Here is a 22,499-nt window from a genome sequence, read left to right as displayed (position 1 = left end):
TTCACAACTTCCCAATAAACTTTAATGCGCTGTCACTGCAGAGCATTCTGCAATTTAATCTGAAATGTCAGTGACCCGCACACCAGTTCAACCCAGTCAGACTCAGCTGTGGTAACCAGTTCCTTCAAGAAAGGGCACTTGGGGGCTGGAGAGATGACTCAGCAGATAAGAGCACTTGGCTGCTCTTCCAGAGGTCCTGGATTCCTAGTACACACACGGTAACTCATAATTTTCTATAACCCCAGTTCTCAAGGATCTAACGCCTTCTTTTGACCTGGCCCCAGGCATGTATGTGGTGCATAAACATATACGCAAGCAAAACATCCACACACAACTTTTAAAAAGAAAGAAAAAAGAAAGGAAGAGAGAGGGAGAGAGAGAGAGAGAGATGAAAGGGAGGGAGGGAGGGAGGGAGGGGGAGAGAGAGACAGAGAGGGCATTTGGAGCACCTCTTTTCTGCTTCCTTGCTCCTCCCTATTTGGGTCTGAGCACAGGGGATCAGCCTCCTCTACAAACAAATCTGTAGTCCTTCAGAATGCTCTCACCCATACCAGAGTTCTGCTCTTCAAGGTTGGGCCACCCTCCCTCCAGAACCAAGTCAAAAGCCAGGGGCTAGCGTCCAGACTGAAAAAAGTTTTTTCATTTCAATTTCGTGTGGAGGCTGTGTGTGTACATCAAGTAAGCCACTAGCCCACTGTGACTTGAAAAAGTTATGAGAATGTCACTTGAGAGGACAGGAGGATGGGGATCTTGAGGAGGAAGCTTCCGGCTATGGGAGCTTTTAGATGCATGAGATTTCGTGGGAGTTGAGATCTTGGCCTGGGAGCCAGGGTCCCAGAGTGAGGAGATGCTGTTGAGGACCAGCTTTGCTGAGCTTCACGATACTCTGGTTGAGGCAGAACCCATGGTGAACCTGGACAGAGCTGGGCCTTGTGAAGGGAAGCAGGACCGAAGCAAAGACCCCTAGCACTGGCTTTACATACCGAAGGCCATCAGAGATTGAGGGCTGGAAATGAGTCTTCCTGGTGAGGTCAGATGAGTCACTTGAGAGCTGTGAACTGAGATATAGGTTTCACATTCTTACACACATTGTCAGAGATGGTAAAAATTGATGCAAGTGCTCTCCCCAGCCTCAGTGGAGGCATTCACACTGAACTATGGAAGTGCATGTAGACACAGGAGCACCCACACAGAAAAAGGGAGCAGTCAGCAGGGAAATTCAACATGTTCCAAACCCGGAAATAACAAGAGCGTTCTAAAAAGAGCATTAGAACTGGAGCGGGTAATACATACCTTCAGAAAAGCAGTAGGCACAATTGCCAGCAAGACATTGTTTCACTGCATGGAGGCCACGAAATGCCTCCTCCAGTGTGTCCATAGAGAAGAAGCCTTGGTGACAGAGCTGAGGGAGGGAGATTAGCTGATGCTATCCTAATGTCCTTTGCCCATCCTGTATGTGATGGATACAATTTAACAAGTATTTCTCTACCATAGACCTTCCACCAGAATCCCAGAATGAGAGTTTCTGTGCCCACCCTCTCAACAGCTCTGCCACCATCACTAACAAAGAGATCTCAGCTCTTTAGGTGTCTGCAAGGTGGTGGCCTCCAGCCTCTGGGGTTCCACATATTCCTTGGAAATGTTCACTGGGTCCCTGGAGGGAGGAGACCCTGAGAACTGAGCTCCCGCTAGCCATCAGATCCCTGCTAACCTATCTGCTGGTTTCCCTGCCCTGAACACATTCAGGCTACAGTGGGTCTCCAGGGGAGAATCATGCCTCAGGTCCCCTAGCACTGTGGCACTCAAAGAAAATGCAATGCTTTCCGGCTAGAAGGGAGACAGGAGGGAAGAGAGAAAATGGACATCTCATGCCATCACTGATATATGAATCTAACTCTTCCCTTTGTTAATGTCCTGAAAAATCCAAATTCAACCTACCTCAGTTTTCTCATCCAGAGATGACAATGCCTCCCTCGGGGATTCCTTCCTTCCTTCCTTCCTTCCTTCCTTCCTTCCTTCCTTCCTTCCTTCCTTCCTTCCTTCCTTCCTTCCTTCTCTCTTTCTCTTGCTCTCTTTCTCTTTCCTTCCTTCTTTCTCTCTTTCATTCTTTCTAAACAAATAGCAGCAGCCATCTTCGAAAGTGTCCAGTGCATTGCGAAGAGGTAGTCGATAACTTAACAGTTTAGGACCCAGAATTGACTATAAAATGATGTGTTTAATGACAGTTGCTGCTATTTGTTGTATTTGTTTCAAAAACTCAGGTCATACAAAGGACATATATTCTCTATGTGTGTTTTAGAGGCCTTGGGAAGAGGAATACACATAGGTCTTAAACCAAGGCAGAGCAATGCAAGTCAGAGCAGGCACACAGCATGGTTTCCGGCAGTCATAGATGCTTCCATGTTGGAGTGGTAAACCTCTGAGCCTCCATCAAAAGAAGAGAGCAGAGTACTGCAGCTCCTAGTGATAATAGGACATTGAGAAGTTCTTTGGCGGAGGGGGCATGACTAGTGTCCTTACTCTCACAAGGACAAGAGTCTGTAACCACACTGATCCCTTGCCAGGACTCAACAGGCACCAAGAAGCCCCTTTTCATTTGGACCTTGCACACCGTGGTTGCATCAGTTAGCATTGATACATGGTTGACCACAATACCCTGGAAAGAGGTGAGCAATGGAATGGCTATAGCACTCGCAGTCCTACCTCTGCCTGCAAAGTTGGTAATGGGTTCTCCACTGATGTGCCAGATGTCCTGGGAATCTCCATGTGACTGCATCCCCAGGAAACCCAGGCTCTGGTAGTCTTCAAACCCTTCATGAGGTCACAGGGGAGGGGCTGGAGCTTGATCCAGGTCTTTCTCCCAAGACTACCACTTTACAACTGCTCATGAGCTGGAGGCTGGCCACCAGATCAGTGGGGAAGGCCCTGGGCCAAGAGAATCTGTAATGAGTACATTTATCTGCTGTATGTGGATTACTCATGAACCATTTTAGTTTGCTCCTGGGTAGACATATAATTTTTTTCCCATTATAATTTGAACCCCAGCACCACACACACACACACACACACACACACACATACACACACACACACACAATCTGTTAGAATAGTTATAAAATTTTTCCCTATCTGTGTAAAAGGATGAAAACTACTTACCAAAAGCAAAAACAAAACCAAAGCCAAAAGGAAAAAAGAAAATTCCAAGCCTTACACAACCCCCAAACAACAAATGTGCTGAGAAATAAAATTGTCAGGTCTGTTATTATTGGCGCAAACCACAATTCTAATTGACAAGCCTATGGCTGGGAAGAGCAAGGGAGGACCTGGGTGTGAGCTTGCTGCCCAGAGGAGCTTCACACTACAAGGTACAGTTTTCAATGGGGGTGGGGGTGGGGGCATAGTGATTCCTTTAATTCATTCATCCAATGTGGAATATACCGGGGGGGGGGGTGGGGAGTGGGGGAAGAGAACTCTGTTTATACACAACTCTGACATCATCCAATTTTAAGAAAGTTTACTGAAACCACAGTCATGGCCTTGACAATACTGAATGCCAAATACTGGTGTACACAGGTTTTACAGAAGGGTTCCCGAGAGCCCAATCACAAAACAAGGTTAACAGATGGGAGAGGCCTGAGGGAAGGCAAGCACACGAATTTTATTGAGAAAAAAGCTTATATACTGTAAGGGTTGCTGAAGTTTAATAAATAAAGGTCAACTTATAATATATAAAAACAATATAAACATTTATATGCTACATGCATATCATATAATTTAAAGTAATAATTTATATGTGGGGACAGATGCCAATTCATGTTCTTCCAATTTTTCTCGACAAGGCACACACACAGGAAGTGTCTATTCGTATCCAGCGCCAGCCTACGAGTTTGTTGTTTTCTGAAGTCAGTGCTCGGACATAGGTTTGCGACGTTTTGCACTGAGAGTTCCAGTGTTTGTCATCAATCCCCCTGCAACCGTTTTTGACCGGCCTGGCTTCTTTACATCTCGTTTCATAAAAATATTGTTTCACGGGAGAGTTACCGGTTTTGATCTCCCCCAGCACTGTGACCTGGTGTCCCCGAATGTCAATGGCTGAGGACTTGTCGGTCACCCACAGGCTCTCACTGTCACACACTGAGTACTCTCCTCGGTGACTCTTATGTTCTGCATAGCGTTTCCTCCGTGGTGAGGTTCTATTGGCTACCACCGGGTTGCCCACATAATCCTCCATTAGGTATAAGGGAGGGGGCTCCAAAGGGGTGCTGTCACTCAGCAGGACCCGGGGCGAATTGTAGCGTCTCTGTTGCCGTAGTAGCTCTGTGTCCGTTGCAATCATTGGCTGGAACTCTGACCTGGTGGCCTCTCCCTGCTCTGGTTCCCTGGGTGCCTCTGCTTTGGGCAGGGTGCTCTGGTAATTTTCCTTAACATCCACCATCTGTTTGGAAAGCTTGTTTTTCAAGATATCCGCCTGGATCAGCTTGATGATGAGGGAATTGAGAGAGTCTTCCGGCAAACTCCTTTGATCCATGCTGTTGCCTTGGATGCCACGGAGATAAGCAAGAAATATCACATAAAACAAGATGGACATCACCTTGTTCACCTGTAAGATCTGAAAAAAGGAAACACAGGTGTTAACAGCTGGCCGGAAAAGTCTGTCATTCTGGCATCAGCCACCTGAGGCTGACAATCTGAGAGTGAGGGGAGGGTATCACCAGTCTAAGGAAGCACCGAAACTCCTCTCTGTTATTTAGAAGGGGCGGGGTTTCCTCCCCCAGCCCCTGAGAAACACTGGGGAATGCAGCACTGGTCTTCTGATTGCTTGCTTCCTAGACTGACAACACTAGTTGTATTTTTACAAAAGATGTCTACATTGTTTCCCCAGCCTCCTGCTGTGCAGGGATGATGTCTTTAAACATCCCGGAGCTCCGGAAGCTACTTGGTCCACTCTACTGAGACAACTGTGAGAACTGCATCAATGCATCTCTGGATCAGCTCAGAGCCTCTTTAACTTCCTCAAGACATGTAATGGTATCAGTCCCATCCAGAGGGACATACAAGGGCTGCGAACTGGGTCTGTTGCTGATTTTAAAGTACAGCATCAGAGAGAAGCTCCTTCCTGGCCCTGCTACCCTTGTAAGCAAACACAAGACCACTGGACACCTACTGAGAGGGCCTAAGTATCAAGGTTCTCTGCCTGACTCCCAGAAAGACACCTGTCACCAGGACATCCCTCAGAGGAGTCACCAACTCCTTGCACTCCTTGCAGAAGACAGAGAGGCAGCAGGACTCAGCCCAGGCGATGGCCCCACCTGCTCTAGGTAGCGAGGGTTGGCATGTTCTCTTTTTCCTCTTAGGGATTTTGAGTTTCCATTATACCTATTGCTTTTCGCAGTCCTCCGTCTGATTCCACCATCTCCCGTTTGACGTGGCACTTTAACCCACTGCACCATCCTTCTGTTACCATAACAGAACCTGAGCACAGGGCTCCTGTCGAGTCCTGGAGGAATTGCAGTGGGACCTGGAAATCTTCCCCACTCAGCTCGCCCGCACTAGGGCCAAGGTGTTTGTGTTTCCGGAAGGTTAGCCCAGGAGGGAGACTCTCCGGTGGAGGTGGAAAGATAGCTGTGCTGGTGACCCTGACCTGGCAATCCCCTCCCCCCAACCCCAGAGCATTCACTCTTTCATCACCACTGCTGCCAACTCAATGGCCCCATGGGCATTTTCTCTTCAGAGTCCTGTCTTAACATGGAAAATAAAACCCTTTCCCTTGGTTCGGTGTTGGTATTTTCAGAAAGATGTTATAGAATCCAGGGGGAATACAAAGGGAACAAACAAAGGTTATGCAGGCTGTAGAAAAGAAGTCCTGATTCAGAACCTTCATTGAGGAGCCTGTCCCTGGAGATTGCCACACTGCCTCTCTCCCCATCTCCTCTGAAGTATGGCTTGCTCTCTCATCCCCAAAGGCTAACAGTGTCCCAGGCATTAACATCTTCCCACTGGCTCCTGGCCTGCCTCTGTGATAAGAGGACCATCTTCCTTCCCTGAGAACTACTCTCAGGGTAACAGACTCCTTCAAGGTCAAAGCTAAGGGAAGGGTTCTACCATGGCTGCCTACCCTAGAGACTGCTCTGGGAATTGCGTTATCCCAGGAAAATGGTCCCCACAGGGTAATCTCCCTCCCATTCTGCAGGAAAGTGACATTCCCGACAATCTTCTAAGCCTAACAAAACAAAAGTTAAGGAACACAAAATATAGGACATACACGGAGCTTGAGCCTCCACCCCTACCCCCAGGACAGCTGCAATAAAATCATTTGAAACTAGAAGTCTTTCAAAAAATAAAAATAAAAACAAATTTTCAGATTGTCCCAAAGCCTGGACCCTATAAGTATGAACACACAAGGATACTGTTCACAGGGCGACAAATCAGGGATGATGGATGTGTGGGCGGGGTTCCAGATGAAGTAAGAGGCCATATAGAGGTTGGCAAGGTGATTAGGAGGATAGTTGGACAAGGTGGATATTGGATGGTACAGTGGAATTGGGATAAGAAAAAAATCTTTGTGGTGGGAGCCTGAATTTTGAAACAAAAGTTAGTGCTAAAAAGCTTCCATCAAAGGCTGGAGAGCTGACTCTGCAGCTAAGTGTCCTTGCTGTTATTTTAGAGGACCCTTGTTGGGTAGTTTACAACTATATGTAACTCTAATTCTAGGGGATCTAACAGCCTCTGCTGATCTCCATGGGCACCGGCACACATGTAGCATGTGCGTATACACTCATGCAAATAAAAAGGAAAGCAAATCTTTTAAAAAATAAAAATAAAAAGCACATCTAGCCTCATGCCTTCCCTTACGCTGGTCAGCTTTCAGTTACTGTAACAAATACCGAAGAGCATTGGTTTATTAAGAAAAGGTGAAGATGTTCTTGGGCTCATAGCTTTTGAGGCTTCCGTTCACCATGAATTGGCCTTGTTGCTTTGGTTCTGGTGATACGGCAGAAAAGCTGTGCTTAAGTGAAAAAAAAAATCAATCAAGGTCTGGAGAAAAAAAAATGTGGGAGCCGGGCGTGGTGGCGCATGCCTTTAATCCCAGCACTCGGGAGGCAGAGGCAGGCGGATTTCTGAGTTCGAGGCCAGCCTGGTCTACAGAGTGAGTCCAGGACAGCCAGGGCTATACAGAGAAACCCTGTCTCAAAAAACCAAAAAAAAAAAAAAAAAAAAATGTGGGGTCTGGTAGGGGAAGGCAGTGGAGAGGAGGAGAGAGAAATACCCCAGGTCATGCCTCTGGTGACAGAAAGATCTCTCACAAGTTTTCAGCCCCCGCTGAGCCAGGACTAAACCTTTCCTGCAGGGACCTTCGAGAGAAACTCCAGGTATAGCCTATAGCTATTTTACACAGAGAACCTAACAGGGAGAGGTGATGGGCGTCTTCATCCTCTCGCCCTGACTTCCGATCACAGTTGTATTGAGCTCCCACATCCCATACTCCAATCTGATTCACCATTGTCCTGCTGCTGGAGCAAGCTCTGTGACTCACGGGTAAGTCCTTTCCGTCTTCATGGTCACTTCTGCTGACATTGTTCTCATTCCTGGCTGCTGGCTTCACAAGCTGGCCTCACTCTGACACGCTCCAATTAACCCTCAGTACCAGCAAGCATGCTTCCTTTGTGTTCTCTCAGCCTGTCCTCCAAATGGCTGCTCTAGTAGGTTCTGCATCCTTCATAGAGCAGTGGAGGTGAGCACGGATCTCATCCATGCCCTCATCTTGACTCTTGCTTACCATCAATCTAGTGTGGAGTGACTCATGAGAGTATGTCACGTGCCAACTGCTAAGTGTTTCTCAACTGTTTGCAAGGCTTTCTCAGATCCTAGCAAGCATCCTCTAGACTCCATTTGGTATATTTATTCTCCCTCCCTTCCTTCCTTTTTGGAGAAAGCAAGCCCAATAATAATGGGGCAAGAATTTCCCCAAACACACAAAACTGAGGCTGCAAAGGACTCTAGATACTTCATTTTTACAGATCAGGAAACTAGGGCCTAAGTGGACTGCAGGGGAGAACAGAGGACACTTGGTTCTTGAGCTCAACAAGGCTTCTTCATGAGCAGGTAACTAAAAGGACACAGTCAGACAGGCAGCGAGTGTACTAGAAATGGCAGTTGGACATGAACTTGAGTTGTCTATGGCAACCTGTGGGCTGCGCTTGTTTCTGCTCATGCTGTATGCACGCACAGAGAACCAAGCATCTGGAAAATTCCTCTTGTTACATCTGGCTCCCAGCAGTCTGGACCAGCATGGCTGTTCCGGTTGCTGTTGCTTACCCAGGCTTGGAGCTCAGACCAGCCGTGCTACTTGTAGGAGAGAAGGAACAGCAGGTCTCGGATGTGCAGGAATGGGAGATCAGGGAAGCAATTGTGGGAAGCCAGGGAGTGAGGTTGTGCATATGCCGGCCATGAGAAAAGGCAGAGTGGGATCTCTGGTTCCTTTTAGGTCAGCGGTCCCTTCACTTCCTACTGTGTCTCTTGGGTTAGGGTTTTTCCCTGGGGGACTGTTTCCCTGGGGTGGGGACTGGAAACAGGAAGGCAGTGTCAGCTCATTCTAGGCCAAGCACAACAGGCACAACTTTTGTTCATGGGGACTTTGCTAATGCATCAGCTACTTTAGTCATCAGCTTCAGCAACTGCCCTACTGTTCTTATGAGTGGTAGGTAGTCTCTTCCACAGTGGAGAACCCTGTATTTCTAATCCACATATCCTACGAGCCCAGCCTATGGCTCCATACACTGCAGAGTTGCAATGTCTGCTAACTGAATGGGCACTGACACCAATCAAGACCTACCCAAGGCACGGCTTACTGGCCTGAAATCCCGCATGGGCTTCTGCCAAGCCTGGATTGGAAGCCAATCAACTCTGCCTTCTTTTCCCAAAGAAAATAGAGGCCTTGGCTCTAAAGCAGCAATAGTCCCCAGGCTCTTCTTGGCTATAATTAGAAAAAGACCTGTTAAAGACCTCAGTAAAAACCCCTTCCTACCCTCTCCCCAGTGCCCAGTCCCCTGCTTATGCTCTTCCAAGATCCCAACCAGCAGGCACATGCTCTTTTCCTCACTTAGCAATGCTTTCCCACATATGGTGTTTTCTCAGTCCCTGGAGCAACATTCCTAACAAGGTTTCACCATCCCTCAAAATACTCAAAAGAGAGCAATTTCTGATTCCTCCTTTTTGGCTCAGTTTACAACACACACACACCACACAGAGGGTTGCTGGCTATTCAGCAAGTGGCTGAAACGGAAAAGGGAGTGGGGACACAAGGTGGTAGTGCACTGGAGACCATAGCAGCCTGCATCTGTGCTGGCACTTGCTGAGGTCAAGTTTCCCTATCCAGGAGGTGAGTTCTGATTCATGTCTGCCAATCACTCTTGTTGAACATTCATTGAAAGTTCTTTTTCTGTTTCTTTTCGTTTTGTTTTGTTTTGTTTTGTTTTTAACTTGCATCCATCAGTCATTGCACAAGTTGATGGGTTTCATTAAGACATTCTCATCCACCAACACAATGTATTCTGAGCATCCCCACCTCTCATTACCCTTTCTTGTCCATTTCTAAGTAGTCAGCCCTTCTGATTGGAGATCTCTTCGATATGAAAGAAGCCATGTGATATTTGTCTTTCCAAGTCTGGCTTCTTTTGCTTAACATGGTGATTTGGCAAAGTGACAGATTTAAAGCTAAATGACAAAGAGAAAAGGAATGTGGTGGAAATACTAAATTAGGGATCCTATAAAAGGCCAGCTCAGCTTATTTCCCAGCTCTTAACTGCAGATTAATCCACCCTGGCTTTGTTCTGGTCATAGGTCCTGAGGCTTCAGAATGAATCTACAGAGTCACACAAAGATGTTCTGACCTCTGACAAGGTTGGGAGGTTGGCCAGAGTGGGAGGCTGATGAAGCCTCCAGAGGAAGTTATCTGTTAATCTTCCAAGGGAACTGGAAGCAGGGATGAGGAAAGAGGGTCAGAGTAACTCAAACACACAGCTGACACCCAAAGGGAAGGCCCTGAAGATGCTGGTGATCAATTTAGACCCCAGTATCTATGGGGGTTGGCAACCTGGGAACAGGACATCTGAATTCAAACAAAACACACAAGCCAGCTCTCTGGAAGGAAGAGGAATCCAGAGTCGACAAGGGAGGGCATTGCTTGCAGAAGGTGATGGAAGGGAACTTGGAACTGGAGTAAGAGCAGATGAGTGATAAACTCACATCCATGGGGCTGGGGGAGTTTCCACAGTACCTTCAGCTTTCCCATATTGCTCTTCACTGGTGCTGTCCTGACTCCCTCTCAGCACAGCTCTGCAAGGGAGCTGGTCACTTTCACACTCCCTGCCTTACAGTCTACAACAAGGAGATGTATCTCTGCCAGCTTAACACAGTTGAATGTCCTACCCATTGCCCCATCACTCAGATAATCTAAAGGCCTGTTAGTAGTGAGGTTGTATAATTATTACTGATTTAAAGAAGTATAAGATTACCCAATGGGGAGAAAGTAGGAAATTATTTGGGATGGTCACCTTACATGCTTATATGTCTTTCAAAAACAATTTGTCTCCTAGAGAAGGTATAATGAAATGCCATTCCTCACTGTCTATAATGAAATGGTACCCGTCACTGTTAGTGTAGCACACTCTGATATCTGATGTTGTTTAGTTGTCACAGCATGGCAGTGGGATGAGAAAATAAAAACTTAACAAGAGAAATGAAGAAGGTAAGGAAGAGATAGATCTGTGATCAAAAAGAGCCAAGAGACTAGCCAAAGAAGAAGTGAAGGGATGCTTTAGATGTTCATGGAAAACCTAGAGGTGTGCCTGCAATCAAAATGAGAATTACTGTACACTCTCTGCCTGCATTTGGTGGGAACACCTCTGGGGTCCCCTGAGAGCTAAGCAGGTCAGCATCAGCAAGTGAGGGCAGGCTGACCGGGGCCAGGGAGGTGGATTCTTAACCTGTTCTTTAAGATCAGGTTCTGCATGGATGCTTCCTGTAAAACCTTACAGTAGCTGGGTATGGTGGCTCACTCCTGCAATCCCAGTACTCTGAAGACCAAGGTAGGAGGAGGATAAGTTTGAGACCAGCCTGAGAGATATAACTAGACCTTGATTTAAACAAACAAATGAACAAACAAAACACAAGCAACACAAGAAACCTCAACATCTCAAATTCAGGATTTGGAAACTGTTTGGCAGGGTTGATTATTTCTGGGAACAAGGTACAAGGTCTGAAATGGGACAAGCAAGAACCTCTAGGTTCATGATACGCTCAATTCCCAGTGACAATAGCGATCATAGCCAAGTGGAGCTAGATGTCACATGCTGGACTGAAAGAAAACAAATCAGAGATCACCAGAAAGCTAACCCATCTCCCAAAGTACCAAATTGGTCTGTCCCAGGAACAGGCCATGAGAAACAGAACCCCTTTGTGGACTCTGCACTATTCGTTGGTCTCTTACCCTCCAGGAAAGCTAACCACGTGGAGGAGAAGGAGGGAAACCAGGAGTTCTCTGTGCACAGATGCTTGGGAATTCCTCATTGTCAAATGTGCACCTTCCTCAGGCCCCCAGGCAGTGTGGGATGGAAGGTATGGCACATGTCAAAACAATGTGCACTGTAGCACTGAACAGGAAGGTAGCGTGCTTACACCAGGCCAGGAACACTCTGGCTTAGCCTCATCTTGGCAGAAGATCTAAAGGATGCCTGATAGGCTCATAGGAGCCCCAGGAAGCTCCAGTTTACTTTATTCTCTACATTGCTCATTCCACAGTCAGAGGGTGGACTAGAGAGAAATTATAGAGAAAATGAGTCCACTCAGCTCATGGTCACAATGGGTTTGCCTAGGAAGTCTGGTTCTGGTTTAGACAGTCACTCCTATTGACACTTTGAACAGACTTCTTGCAGTCACAGGACTGTGCACACACATGCATGTGGTGCCTCCCCCCTTGATAAGGATGGATGACTTATAATTAAGCTACTCTCTTTCTCTCTCTGCCTCCCTCTCTCTCCCTCCCTCCTCCCCTTCCTTCCTTCTCCCCTCCCTCCTTCCTTCTTTCTTTCCTCCCTCCCTCCCTTCCTTCTTTCCTTCCTTCCTTCCTTCCTCCCTTCCACACTGTCTCTCTCTCTGAGAGAGTAACCTCAAACTCATCACAGTACCAAGGATAAGCTCTCTGTCCCCACCTCTCAAGTGTCAGTTTTACAGGTGTGTGGTACCACATTTGGGTTATGTACGTCCTGTTGTGGTGGCCTTCATTCTCAAGGCTTCACGCAAGCTAGGCAAGTACTCCGAAAACTGAGATACGTCCCCATCACTGCTCAAGCTTTTTCAAATCATTTAATTTACTGTTCCATGTTCATTTGGAAGAAGACGATTTTCTGTGTCTGAGGTAATTCCATTTTCCAAGGGCAAACACATATGAGGAAAGATGCTACACACCAACAAGCTGAGAGAAAGTGGGTACTGGAGACTAACTTTCGCCTCAGAAAATAACTTTCCCACACTGACATTTTTATTTGAAGTCTATGCCTAGTGTCTGCATTGGGCTTATGTTAATCCCCTAGTTATGGGCAAGTGCTAGGTAATGAGAAGGAATGCCTTCACAAGTGGGGTGGCTGCTGAGAAGTTGCTCTGTGATAATTACAAGGAATTATAATTACAATGAATAACAATGAGATGAATAATAATGAAGTAAAGTATCCATCTTGTCTCCCTCAAATGACGAATCGTAAGTCCAAAGAAGAAAGAAGCTGGCTGAGGGGGTTCCCAAGGCTTCTCTTCAATATATAGGCCTCTCTTCTCTTCCAAACCAAGACCACAGCTGGCTTGGCAATGGCCATTTTGATTTCTGCCTTAATCGTGGTGGCAGAAGAAAGGCTAGGATCAAGAAAACATCCTGGTTTGGCCTGGAGAAGACTTGGCTGAAGAGAATGTGGTAAGATGGCAGGCTTCCTCCTGTATGCTTGGTGAGCTGGCTTGTACCAAGCAAAGTCAGTCCCTCACAGAACCCCTTACCACAAAGCCAGCCTCCTTCCTTGGGGATGAGACTTGGCCCATTGAGATGTTGTGGTTGTCTTAGATCTGATACCCTCTGCCATCTGAAGACCATGGAAGCCATAACTACGATTTACGTGGCTTGGCATCTCTTTTCATTTGGCGAGTGTTTCCCCTTGCACTCACTGTGGTCACCATCACTCATCCGAACACTTTTACAATCTAGGAGGCAGAAGCAGAGGAGATGTCTGTTTGATGATTTTATGAGTCTGTTCTCACCCACTCACACAGCAATGATGTGATATGTGCACAGGGAGAAAACCAATCATTCATCCAAGTAAGTGCGAGACAGGCACTTACTAAACATTAGGACTCCAATCCCAAACAGTCGAGTGTCTTTCTGGGCACCGGGGTGAGACTCAAAGAACCAGCCCAGAGCTTCTCCTCTGAAAGCAATTTTGGCACAAACACACTGAACTCAAAGCTGTGTTTAATCACAGACACAAGTCACAATAATCACTTGTACTAACTGCTAACCTTTGGTGAGCCTTCCCATATGCTAGACTTTTTGAGACACTTTGCACGGATAATCTCAATTAATCCTTCTAGATACGATTGTTATCCCCACTTTGCAGCCAAGGAAACTGAGGCTCAGAAGGATTAAATAATTTCGCCCAACATCACACACCAATTGAGATGCAGAGCCAGGATTTAAACACCCATCCCAGTGACCTCACAACCCTAACATTCAGCTAAGATTGCATAATTCCTCCCACTTAACTCTGAATCCAAGGCACCTGTCACTTTTTCGAGGCAGACTGGCAGCAACACTACATTGCTTTCAGTGCTTCTTTCCATGTTTAGAGAGAGAGAGAAAAAGAGAGAGAGAGAGAAAAAAAAAGGAGGCATTCTAGCTAGGTCCCCTGAACTGTCAGGAGGACATCCCACAGGCTGAGGCTGACAACCCTGAATCAGAGTGGCTAGAAAAGATTATTCATTCAGCTAGTAGCTCACAGTCTTGAGTATTTGCATTTTCATTTTTCAAAGTTGAAATATTAATGGGAACAAAGACCAAGTGCCTAGGAATTCCTAATTAAAAAAAAAAAAAGCCCGAACTAGAGATGCAACTTAACTGTCGAGTGCTTGCCTATCACATGCAAAGTCAAGAGGCACAATCCTCTGCTCACTTCTAAATGGGCTAGAATTTCTAAGATGGCATGCTCTGGACTCGTGGTTTTCATAGATTGCAATATACTTGTGAGAAATGAAATTTGAAAGCATGTGAGCTCTAGCATGTTTCTTGCTTTGATTGATTGATGAGTAATTGGTTGATTGATAAGTAATTGGTTGATTGATAAAACCACCTATGCCACTAACCAGCTTTGGGGCTAGCTTGAGAGAACCACTGATGAGCTGGGCGGTCTCAGTTTCTAGCAGTTTCTGCTACTTGTATTTTAGGCAGGTCAGTTGTATCTCACACACATGAGATTTGAGTCCACACCTGCTAAATACCTACCATGTCACCCAACACCAGTGCCAGCTCCCACCAATGCACACTTTTCTGAGCATCCTTGGTTAAGAATGTAGGTGGACATGATTCCAACTGTGATTATAGTTAAAGAGTTGGGGCCTCAAATTTTTTTTCTTTATGTACACATGCACATAAAGAAAATAGTTTGCAAAACAATTTCAGCATGGTCTATAGACTCCCTTAAGCCCAACTTAGTGGCTCACAGATCCTAGGTTTTGAGCTACCATTTTTGCAAATATATGTAGATGGTGTGCATGCACATGTATATCCATGTTCGTAAGTGTACGAGTACATACGTATTTGCATGCTTATATGTATAGAAGCCAGTGGATAATATGAAATGTCTTCTGTGATCGGGCTCCACCTTGCATATTGAAGTAGAGCCTTTCCTTGAGTTGGGAGCTATGGCTCTGACTAGTCTGGCTAGCCAGTTTGCTCAGAGATCTCATGCCTGCCTTCCAAATGCCACAGCATCCACCATCTGTTTATCTGGCTTCTGGGCATTTGAACACCTGTCTTCATGTTTGCATGACAAGTACTTTACCTACAGAGACATGGGTCGAATCCTACAATTCTTGAACTAAGGAGTTTCTAAGTCTCTCAAACCCGAAACGTGTCTCTATTGTTCTATGCTAATTGCCAGTCACTTGCTTACCAGATCAAGCAATCCCAATTGTTAGTCTCTTTTTCTGGCCTTAGTTTTCCATCTCCTTGAAAGCGGGGATGGAGGAACTGGAATCCTAATCTGTTAGGATTCTTGTTTAGTGGGGTGTGTATGGAGGAAAGTACCTGGTCAACACAAAACAAAACAACCCGTGGAAAGCCCATGGAACAGGCCCTGTGCTGATTATGCAGAGCCATAAACCTGATATGTGGAAAGAAACTGCTCATGCTGGCCGGTAGAGATTTCCTGAGGAGGGGGCACAGGGCCACAAGTGAATGTAAACAGCCTATAATGCTTGATACTATTGTGAGAAGGTAGACTGACTTAGCCAAGAGGAAGCCATGGAGACAGAATCTGTAGCTATTCTGTGACATTTCTGCCCTTCACACTTTGGAAGCCTATATATTGTTCTTTGCTTTCATTACTTTGGATGACTTCCTCTTCAATGCATTGGCTTTTTCTTCTCTTCATTTTCTGCTCCTCTGTGTCCTCCAGGCAGGCATCCTTCCTGTTGCTTGAAGATGCCCATGCTGCTGAAAGGCCTTTTTTCATACCAACCACTGCCACTGACATAGAGAATAACATGCATAGCATCTCAAAAGCAAACAAATGGTGCAGGGTGGCCACAGACTGCTGGCCTCATAAAACCTGAGACAGAGGAGGCTTCGAATGGGCATGGCCTCACTTGCTATAGTCGATAGCATAAGGGGCAAAGCCTTTCCAAGGAGTCTGGCAGTTAAGAGCACTTGCATTCTTACAGAGGGTCCAGCAGGCATCAGGAAAATATCATGATGATACAGAAAATAAAGTAAAAAAGATAGATTCTACACACAAAAAAATCCATTCAAATTCAAGATATTTGCACATGTATGTACACATTAATTTTTAAAAACAGATATTTGACACTTATTCCTTGTCATGATGGTAAATATATCCTCTCCTTCAGTATTTGAGTGAAGTTATAACTTGGTCAACTAGACACAAACTAGAGATACACAAATCAATGTGTGTGTGTGTGTGCGAGCGTGTGATGGGGGTTGAAGTTGGTAGAAGAGTAAGGGTGTGGCTTTTCATTCAATTGTTCAGTTGTCCCCAAGGTTCCTGGACAAGTGTTTTGCTACTTGATTTGGGAGAGAGAGAGAGGGATGAGATGTGGTGCTGACGACATCTCAACCATTATAGTTCAAGAGGGACATTCAGATTTGCAACTCTACCACCATTGACCAAAACTACCACCCAACTGCCTACACTATCTGACATTTAATTCCTACCTCCAGAGCCACAGCAAACTGGCCTTACAGACAGAGAAGGGATGGGAAGGGATCCCAGAGCAGGAACTACAGAAAAGCATGAAAGCTTGGACATATGGGCAAAATGAGCTTCCTGGCAGTGTCACAGAGCCCAATGGGAAAGGCTATGACTGCACAGGTCATTTGTGTCTCATTTCAAGAGGACATGAGAGGACACTAATCAAAGGCTGGGAAGAATAGGGCCTCAGATGATAATGTGCACAGGGGCTCAGATGGGCAATATGGTTCCATGTGAGTGGTGTGTGTGTGTGTGTTTGTGTGTCCTGTAGGCCTGTGAGTATGTCTGTATGTGTTTGTGTGTTATATGCTTGGAAATGAACACTGAGAGAGCAGAAGGGATTCTCCACCTGGACTCCCTCACATCTCACTGAGCCCTTGGGCAAGGCTTCCCCACATCCCAGGGGACATCAATTTGTTCTTGTATGAAAGGCAGGCATCAATAAGGCAAATCCAGTTTAAACAGTCTGCTGTCCTCAAGGTTTGAAGGTTAAGCTACCTTTCCCTTGAGCACAAAGGAGACTGTTTCAGGGCCTTTCTTGCTCCCCAGGCTAGGAGTGCTGTCCACCCTGAGCAAGACATTGGCTTCCAGGGGCCTTTCTGGGTCCCTGGAACTAGAAATATGAGAACAGGCAGAGGAAAAGCCAGAAAGATAGAGAAAAACTCCGGGGCAAGTTTGCATTTCTCATTATTTCTCCAAGCCTTCTCAAATTCCTTTTGTTTAGAAAGCTCCTTGAGTTTCCAGAGGCTCCCTTCCCCCACCCACCCCCTGAAAACCCCTAGGAACTCCTTCAGACTGTAACCCTTCCGGATAACATGTTCCATATGTCGGTCACTCTCTGCATGAGACGCTTACACTCGCTTTTCTGGTCACCTCCTCTGAGGTCTGCCAGGCAATGCCTTTCCCCAGAACAGCTCCTTGGCCTCCTCTGAGGCCTCAGTCCAAGAAGCAGGGTCCTCCATCTCTTTGCCTTTCTTCTTCATCCTCTTCATCCATCTCTCCCAGCCAGGAATATTACAGGCTTGCCTCACCATTGCCCGGGAGCTGTGGAGAGCCGCCCACCTCTGCTCTTGCCCGCCACCAACAGCTGCAGGGAGACCCTTCTTTAAGCACTGGGGCTAATTGAGCAGCTTGCCACATCATTTGGGAGAGTATGCTTTTATAGCAGGCAACACAGAATTCTATTGTCTCCCTTTCCCACCCCGCCCCCTCTCTTCCCTGTGGCTACCCACTATGGTAAACAGAGGCTAAGAAGATTTTTTTTTCCAACACAGCTTCCATCGCTCCCATTATAAATGTGAACAGACATCCTTCCACACTTGCCTCAGCCTCCAACCCACACACCAGCACTCCAGCTCCCCTCATCCCCTCTCCTTGCTGATAAAGGCTTTGCTGATTGGCCCTGATGGCTTGAGATCAATGCTGAGCACAACCTGATACTTGTCCTTGTGGCTTCTCTCAATGGGAAATGGGCTGCAGTGGTAGCAGAGGAGCTGAGTTGCCAGGGATGAAGGTGGCATTCCGTTCCTCACAGAAGCCTGAAGTTCCTCTTCCTTGGAAGCACTGTGGCTCTTAAAGATAACAGCTTCCTGGGGGATGTTCTAAGGATCAAGCAACTGTCACCTCAAACAAGCAGGACGCTTCTATTCAGATTAAGAAGTGGGACAGAGCATCAGGGCAAACCTGCCAGGGACCAGACAGGAAGACACCCAAGGCTTCCCAAAAGATTCCTAGTCTACATCTAGACACAGTTCTTAGAAGTTTAAGGAAGATGAGACTGAACCCTTGCTATGGGCTGAGTGCTGGATTTCAATACTTACTTCCCACTATCGCTAGAAGACATTGCTATTTTAAAGTGAAGAAAATCAGGGCACAGAGTCGGTAAGTGGTGAGCTACCAGGCACCACGGCTAAGGCAAACTACAACTCAGAAGCTCTGCTTCCCGACTCCTTAGACTATACCTCCCCAAAAGATCCCTTGCGATGAGCGAATTCCTCCCATCCAGAAGAACAAAACCCACGCCTGGGAAAGAAACAGTAATCGCTCTTTCATCCAGCTGTGAACACAAGGGAGGGCATGGGGCCTGCACAACCCACACTGCTCTTTTCTCTGTTCTCACGCTATCATTTGATGTACCAGTTTACACAAAGTGGATTCCTTCCAAAGCTGGACTACTGCTGGCTGCAAGAATATGTCTCCTGTGCAGAGAGGCAGACTAGATCTGTCTGCTCAGGTTCTGCATCCGTTCATCTCAAATTCTAAGGAGAGGGATACCACCCAGCCTCTCTGCTGTCTTCCCTCTCCTTTCTCCAATCTCAGTTCTATATAATCGGCAGATTTATTGTATTAAGGAGATCAAACGATAGTTATGCCGAAATGGGTATTAAAAGCAATCCAACTCAACAATACCTGTATTGAGAAAATGACAACAACATGAAACAGAAGCCATTTGATGGTAGGGTTAGGATAGTCCAGGGGTACTAATGAGATAACTGAACTCACATGTCTCGGGAATCTGACTTCACATGCTCCAGTTGTGCCGACGGGCTTGGCAGGAAGCCCTACAATTTGGTGCTAATGAATGGATTAACTAGGAGGATAAGGAATGCATAGGAATGTGCCTTGAGACTGGGATGATCATTCACCATGTGGTGCCAAAAAGGCCTTGATACCTGAAATTCAAGGAGGCTGGAGGCTCCCTGGGAGGCAGTCATTTCTGGCCAATAGGCTAGCTCTTGGGCTACTGGACCAACAAGTAAGATGATGGAGCCATCTATTCCAGGGGGACTTAGTTTGGCTTCCTTTCAAGAGTACTGCAGTGGGTTTCTAGGCATGCAGTCTACACAACAGAATTAACTAAAAGAAATGGCAAAGAAGTTCCCTATAGGCCTTTCCTAGAGTCTGCGGTTCTGTGTTCACACTGCGACGGCAAAACCCTTCACCACAGGAGGCAGATAGGGCCATGGCCTTGGGAGAGCATCGAGTGACCTTCACTCTACCAAGAAGTGAGTCATAGGGGCTGGTGGGAAGAGATCCTGCTGCCTGTGGTCAGACGGAAGAGTCTGGAAATTCTTTGTGTTGCTGGCACGGATTCAGAGTGTGGACCTTTTGATCCTCTAACATGATACATTTAAATTCCCCTCGGTGGTGTTAATAATGGAGTTGGCTGGTGCCCACATGAGCAGAATTTATGGCTCGTGGACTCTTCCAAGAAAAAGAAACAGCAGTCACGGGGGCTGTGCAGGTGGACCTCCACTTTGGCTTCATCTGGGCTTCCGAAAGGCTCAGAAGCCCATCAGTTTTTGCTAACTCAAGTATACTGTCACGATATTAGAGACTTGGTAATAATGAGTTTCTACCGAAAGCACACAACCACTCTTTTATTTAAAAAATACATAGGGGGCCAAGGAGATGGCTTGGTGGGCAAAGTATTCACTGCACAAGTGTGAGATCCACAGTTCAGGTCCCCAGAACCCATGTAAAAGCCAGTTGAAAGTGGCTGTCCACCTGGCTTCAAGGCATGTGGGAGGGAGAGATGGGATACAGAGTAAGAGGAAATGGCAGCCTACTTCCAGCATTCGTAAAGGACTTTCCTAAGCATCACAGGCGAGAGCGACTGAGGATCACACCAGATATCAGTCTCAGGCCTCCATAGGTACATGCATGTATTCACACAAGTACACACATTACACACACTAACATACAAACATCGGGCACACATACAAAATACATCCTAAGCTAGTTTTCATTCAAAACAAAGTAATCCTGAGAATATAGAGCAAACATTGCTATTACCTTACAATTTTGTTGGAACTCAAAAGACCTTGAGATTAAATTCTTCCTCAAGGAAATGAAACAAACATTTCTCTTGATTAGCTCTTCAACTACTTAGGTACCCTGGTGTCCCAGTTGGCTTGTTTTGGTTTGGGTTGGTTCTTTAGTCAACTTGACACAAGCTAGAGTTATCTGGGGAGAAGAATCTCCATTGAGAAAACAGCTACATCCAGATTGCCGGCAAGGCAATTCTGTAGGACCTTTTCTTTATTAATGATTGATGTGGGAGGGTCCAGGTGACTGTGGGTGGTGCCTAGGCAAGCAGTCCTGAGTTGTATAAGAAAGTAGCTTGAGCAAGTCTCAGCAAGCAAGACAGTAAGCAGTGTTCCTCTATGGCTCCAGTTCCTGCCTTCACATTCTTACCATTAGTGTTCCTATCCTGACTTCCTTCAGTGACGGAATGTATGACCTCACAGATAAAATAAAGTTTTTCCTCTCCTTGTTGCTTTTGGCCATGATGTTTTATTGTGGGGCTGGAAAGCTGTGTGATTTGGGGAGCAGGGCTGGAGCAAGAGTGAGGTCGAAATGTGTCCAAACTCCAACAATCTCGTCCTGAGACCAGCTGGAGTGAGGACTGTTCCCACCTTGCTCTGGGCCTGCAAGTTCCTGTACTCATAGCCTGTACACCCCCTACCTCAGCCCTCCTTGAGCTAGTCATGTAGCCTGGTGGCCAAATTACAAGTTTAACTTCCTCTTTCCTTATAAGGACATGCCCAGCAAGCACCTGAAATTCCTCTTCATGCAAATGAAGCATTCTGATCACCTAGACACTAGCCAATAATGTGCATTCATCTCCCCAAACCCCTCCCTACTCTCCAAGGTTTATATAGTCCTCTTTGCCCCTAATAAAGGAGAGCTAGTTCACTAAAACTGTCTCAGAGAAGACTATTTCTCCCCTGCAGTCAAACCTGCTCAAGATCCTGCAAACCCACCCACCCGGGGAAGCTTCCCTCTTTCCACTCTGGCCTAGTATACAGAGGTGTCTGCATACCACAGCCACAGGAACAGAGGCAGAACCAAGCCAGCCTTTTATCACAGTGATAGAAACCTAACGAAGGCAACTGGTAATATGTTTTACTTCAGTGGCTAATTTCAAAGAAATTAAAGATGCATGTTTATCCACTCTTGTCTCCTGAGCTACCCCTTACTGCCCATGGCACAGAGCACCTCTGTCTTCTCCCATATCCCAACAGCAAGACAGAGGCAAGCAGAAGGTGCCCAGTCTGTACTTGATGACGCCAGTGCTGGTGTTGGCCAGCATCCTGGACAACTGTGTGTCAGTCAGGATCTGCACAAGGAATTCTATAGACAGAGTTTGATTTAGCCCAACACCCCTAGGATGCAGTTTTATGGTTCAAGCCCTGTAAGCTGACTCTGGGCAGTATCTCTTGATGAAACATTAATATTGCTACTGTAAAATTATAAATAGTCATGTAAGTAAATCAGGGACTATGCCAATTATGATTAGATTTTGTGGTTCATGTTATATTATATTCACCTTGAGATATGATCAGTTCTTGGGGGCCTTCTGGGTTTTAAAACTGTAATGAAGAGCCCCAAGATGTGCCTTTGTCTGCATCATAAATGAGGAAACTAAGCTCTGAGGTTACCCTGTGCCCCTGCTGTAGCTGTGACCAGAAGCAGAATTGGGCTTCAAATCCAGGCTCACCTGACACCTAAGCCCAGCCCCTCACTGCCATCCTGATATTCTCTATTTTGGAAACAATGACAGAAGAAAGAGTTGTTTCAAGAGGTCAAGTTAAACTATAATTGCATAAGCCCCCTTTTATAGTAAAGATTTTTCCCCTTAATTTATCTCATATTTTATTTTGCCATATTATAGAAGTAATGCGAGCATATTTTAAAACCTCAAGAACTCAGGGGGAAAAAAGCATGACTTTACAAGCTTCTACAATAAAAGAGGTTCAAAGCTGGAGAAAAATGACAAAGGATAATGGTTGGGTTAAGGATGGTAGGATGCTTGCCGCACGGGCACGGGGACCTGAGTTCAGAGCCTTTGCTTCCATGTGAAGAGCCAGACATGGGGGTACACGCCTGGAGTCTGGCCAGTTGGTCTCCTCCCCTCCCTCCTCCAACATACACACATTTCTTGGTAAGATACCTTTTTTTCTGTAAATACTA

At 46.2% G+C, this 22,499-nt stretch overlaps 1 protein-coding gene across 1 annotated transcript in view; it reads right to left on the bottom strand.

Moving 5' to 3' along the window:
* Positions 1 to 3,542: 3,542 nt before the first annotated feature.
* Positions 3,543 to 22,499, bottom strand: part of Ntf3 (neurotrophin 3) — a 60,185-nt gene continuing 41,228 nt past the window's right edge. Inside the window, exon 2 of the mRNA XM_029478194.2 lies at positions 3,543 to 4,609. Within this exon, the coding sequence (XP_029334054.1) occupies positions 3,812 to 4,609 (798 nt within the window). The 3' untranslated portion in view covers positions 3,543 to 3,811. The remainder of the gene's footprint in view (positions 4,610 to 22,499) is intronic.

This window comes from Mus caroli, unplaced genomic scaffold (genome assembly GCF_978045245.1).
Source record: "Mus caroli unplaced genomic scaffold, Mus_caroli_1 scaffold_7, whole genome shotgun sequence".
Lineage (NCBI taxonomy): Eukaryota > Metazoa > Chordata > Mammalia > Rodentia > Muridae > Mus > Mus caroli.
Note: the sequence above shows the minus strand (reverse complement) of the source record. Positions and strands in the feature narration are given on the sequence as shown.